This window comes from Cyprinodon variegatus, unplaced genomic scaffold, assembly GCF_000732505.1.
Source record: "Cyprinodon variegatus isolate N-32 unplaced genomic scaffold, C_variegatus-1.0 Scaffold402, whole genome shotgun sequence".
Taxonomy (NCBI): domain Eukaryota; kingdom Metazoa; phylum Chordata; class Actinopteri; order Cyprinodontiformes; family Cyprinodontidae; genus Cyprinodon; species Cyprinodon variegatus.
Genome location: NW_015150855.1, coordinates 151,564 through 155,916, shown reverse-complemented (window position 1 = coordinate 155,916; position 4,353 = coordinate 151,564). Strand labels below are relative to the sequence as shown.

Sequence of the window (4,353 nt, the reverse complement as noted above, 5' to 3'; positions counted from 1 at the left end):
CCACTGATCTCTATTTATTCACTGGATTGCTGGTAGTACGGGGTTAAAATGAAGCCACCGGCAGCCATATTATTACTCCCTAGTTAGACTGATCGTAATGTAAACAATATGTGCTCTACAGCATCAAACGACGATGATGTTCTCATTTTCAGGGGGATTTAAGATTTTAAAATAAAGATAAGTTCATCACGTGGAAACACACTGGCTCTTTCATAGTATCAGTAGATTACCGTACTTTATGATAAAAAAAAAATAGGCACATCACTTTGCATGGTCATTATGAAGTCTAATATATCATAATAATATAATACAGATGTGCCAAAAGTGCTAAACTGATGATGTACATTTAATATACATGTATTTATTACATTGTTACAGTAATTACTTTTAACATGTCTGATAATGCATGCTATATATATATATTTTTTTCCATCAGTATAGCTTACAATATATTTCAGCTCATGACTTTTTCAAATGACAAATACAACAAACATTACAAAAATGACGGCATCATCCATTTGATAAAGAATTACTACATTAACTCTTCACAGTGAATTACTTTCTATTTATTCTACTAACGCTAGACATAATGTCGATGGCTAACTCAGTCAATGTCTTCCAGTCAGTCAGAGATAGCCAGACTAATGTTACACTACACACTATACTATAGATACATTGGTGTAAATATTGATTTTCTTGGTTAGTTCATCCACTGACTGTGAAATTACCTGTAGAACGTCTTCCCACAGCCGACAAACTGCTTGTTTCTGCAGCCAAATGCCACACAGGAAGCCATTTTTATGGCAAATCTCCGTGGAAGTGGGGAGTACCAGCATGGTAGATGCTGGCTTCACTTTTTTCCGGCGATCAGCATCCAGTGAATAAATAGAGATCAGTGGTTTTACCACTGCAGTGAAATCCTGGTGTTCAGTAATGAAAAGTTCTCTGGTTTGGTTCTGCTCTACATGCCGTTTAAAGGCTTTATGAATAGAAAGGCATTAAAACTAAAAACAACAGAAGCCTGTGAAGTTACTGAGGCTGAAAAATCAAACATTGCATTAAAACATGGAGGTGCCTCTTCCTGTCTCTGACCTGGAAACTCTCTGCAGATATCAGGCTCTCTAGAGCCCATCGAGAGAACAACACAGGACATCAAGAGTAAGTTCCTAAACGGAGGTCCTTTGACAGACACCTGGACGCAGCAGGTGGGGACGCACCCCGAGGACAGGAAGTAAGAGTGTTGCCTTAACGGCCTTAAAGTGGGAAGGTGTTGGGTTTGTGATTTTTGACAAGTTTCTTTCTGCAGTGTGGAGAAAATTAAAGTGCTGCTGGACGCCATCACAGCCATCTACCAGCAGTTCAAGAAGGACAAAGCAGAAAGACGTAAGACGCCCTGTCCACAGCAGCATTAGGGGACGTCCAGGAGACCCCCCCACTGACTGGGAATATTCTCTGTGTGTTTTCAGGGCTGCCGTACAACGAAGAACAGATCCACAAGTTTGATAAGTACGCCCATGATGCAAAAACCTAATGAAAGCTTTGGGGTGGAGGAACTGTAGGTCCATCAGCCCCCACCCTTAGTGTCCCACCACCTTTCATTACAAAGTTACACCCTTGAATAAACCTATAGGGTGGCAAAACAACTTACAGCAAACCGTTGTCAAGTAATGCAAGAAACAGGATTCAAACTCAGCAGAAAATTCCTTCAGGAAAAGAAAGAAAACTGCTTCTGTGCAACATTCAGCAACAAATCAGACAAACTTAGCACCCTTTGCATTGCTAGAAAGATGGCCTTCATATCGATTCGCTCCGAAGTGCCCCTCACATTCAGTGCTTAGAGCATCGCCTCGGCTGGTCATTACCAATAAAATAAACCAGTTTCATAATTAAATTACAATTTAGATTTCTGTAAAAATATGTGTCTGGTTTATGGAGTAAAAAGATGAGAAACGTATGACCCAGGAAATCGGTAGGTTTCTGAATCAGAATCAGACATACTTTAATAATCTCAGAGGAAAATGACTTAAACCACAGCATTGGCAAAAAAAACGTTAGTGATTAGTTTCTCTATATAGAATAAATTGGTTCTATTAAAAAAATACTAACCAAATATTTAAAGTTTTTTAAAATCTGGAGATTTAATTTCAATTCAGTTTATTTCTATATATGCCAATTCATAACACATATTATCTAAAAGCACTTTACAGTTCAACCAGATCATCCAGTTAGATTGATTTTTAAAGGAAAACCAGTTGATTGCATCGACTCATTGACTCGAAGGCAATCCCTCACACTAAGCATGCTTGGAGCGACAGTGGAGAGGAAAAACTCCCTTTTAACAGGAAGAAACCTCCAGTAGTAACTGGAGAGGAAAATTAGAGGAACAATTTTCAAGGATCGGGAAAGCTTAGGTTGGTAATGAAAAGGAAAACTAAAGACCTGTCTGAGTTGCCTTTCCCCGGTTTTTATGGGTTGGTTTAGTTTTCTAAGCTGCTCCAAAGATTCTGTAGGTTCTGGTTCTGATTGTCTTTTTAACTGCTCCTGGGTTGTGTTGCTCCTACAGGCAGAAGTTGGTCATCCATGCCGGTAAAGCCCGCTCTCTGTTCACGGACGAGTGCGCCATGAAGTACCGCCTCTTCATCTCTAAGAGCGAAGAGTGGATGAGGTGCGGTTCTGATCCGTTGTCCGTGTTTTTAGTTGGTCACGCGGCTCTGACCTTCAGCTGGTTTCTCTGTTTGTCTGCAGGAAGGTTCATCATGTGAGGAAGCAGCTCCTCAGCCTGTCGGGTCAGCTGATGAGCGTGGAGAAGGAGGTGACCATGCTGATGGACCGGGCCATCAAGGTAAAGCAGGATGTTCTCACCCTGGGGATGAAGACGCTCCTCCTCGTCAGGTTACTATGGAGACGAGCTGAGGTTCTGTGTTTGTGTTGCAGCTGCAGGAACAGCTGCCCCAGAAAGTGGTGCCGAACGTGATGAAGCCTCAGCCGTACCTGAGTCCCAACACGCTGGTGGAGATGACCCTGGGGTGAGAACGTCAGACCTTCATCCTGTTCTCATTCGGGTCAGAGTTCGCTCGCATAACCTGCTGCTCCTCTTCCTCAGGATGAAGAAACTGAAGGAGGAGATGGAAGGAGTCGTCAAGGAGCTGGCAGAGAACAACCACTTCTTAGAGAGGTCCGCTCACAGGTTCTGTTGGTGTCCGGATCAGTGTGTTCTGACCAGTGGCGGCTGGTCAGCAGAGGGCGCTAATTAAGACATTTAAAAAAACTAGAAAATTTATAATTTTAAATTCAAATTTAAAATATTTGCAAATATATTGGTATTTAGTTTTTAGATGTGTAAGATAAATATTTAATATTTAATGACCAGTAAAGCTTAATTCCATTTTTAATCGGATTGGTGACGTATTTCCGCCCTAAGGCGCAAAAATCTTTGCCCATTGACTCGTTAAAAGTTATACATGCGCAGCAGCTCCTCTGCAACACAGAAGTATAGGAAAGATGACAGGAAGTGTATTTGCTCACCACCTCCCGCTGCTACAGCGCAGACGTTTTGTGGCTGATTGACAGGTCGAGTTGCGGGAGATGGAGATGCTTTGGAGAGTGAAATTGCAGAAGAAACGTCGTTTTCCAGGACCTTGTCTAGCAAGAAGGCTTGGCTAGCAGCCTGCAGCGAGGCTAAAGCTTTATCCTGCTTTCCCTGCCATCTTTTTCAAACGTCAGGATCTGAGCCAGCAAGGATAAAGACAGATAGAACTGATTGAATGAACAATCTGGGGTTAACATGGAAAATAATAGAATATAGTCTACTTTTTCTAGATGTTTGATCATTTCCATAGTTGCTCTTAAATAAACATATTCTCAGAAAATAGTTTTTGTATATTAAAAATATAAAGCTGACTAATAGCTTTGCCTTTATTTAACTGCTACATTATCTTTTAGGTTTGTGACACAATATTGGACAAAAATATCCAAAAACAGGGTTGCCGCGGGGTCATTAAAAATCATTAAGTCATTAAATTATTAGTTTTTAAATGTTTGCCTTAATTGGCATTGAAATTCATTAAATGGGGTTATTGTGGCATTTAAAATGCTTTATTAAAATAAAAGCTTATAAAAACAATTTGGTCAGGTACATTATAGCAGATATAACATATAACTGCTTCCGGTTGATCGTAAGGCCATATGTAAAAGGCAAATTTCAACAAAAGTGGCTGGAAAACAAGGAATTCTGGATATGGCTGCAGCCTGTTGATGGGATTTTGCTGTCTAATATACTGTATGTATGTGTGTGTGTATATATATATGTGTGTATATATATATGTGTGTATATATATATGTGTATGTATATAT

At 40.2% G+C, this 4,353-nt stretch overlaps 1 protein-coding gene across 3 annotated transcripts in view; it reads left to right on the top strand.

The window, feature by feature from the left end:
• tbk1 (TANK-binding kinase 1) overlaps positions 1-4,353 on the top strand; it is an 18,057-nt gene that overhangs the window by 12,394 nt on the left and 1,310 nt on the right. For 2 of the 3 annotated variants that reach the window (XM_015387756.1, XM_015387757.1), the window contains exons 14-20: positions 1,110-1,231; positions 1,307-1,383; positions 1,467-1,506; positions 2,564-2,665; positions 2,746-2,842; positions 2,935-3,026; positions 3,104-3,187. In XM_015387756.1, coding sequence (XP_015243242.1) covers positions 1,110-1,231; positions 1,307-1,383; positions 1,467-1,506; positions 2,564-2,665; positions 2,746-2,842; positions 2,935-3,026; positions 3,104-3,187 — 614 coding nt within the window. The remainder of the gene's footprint in view (positions 1-1,109; positions 1,232-1,306; positions 1,384-1,466; positions 1,507-2,563; positions 2,666-2,745; positions 2,843-2,934; positions 3,027-3,103; positions 3,188-4,353) is intronic. The other variant, XM_015387758.1, reaches the window with a different exon arrangement.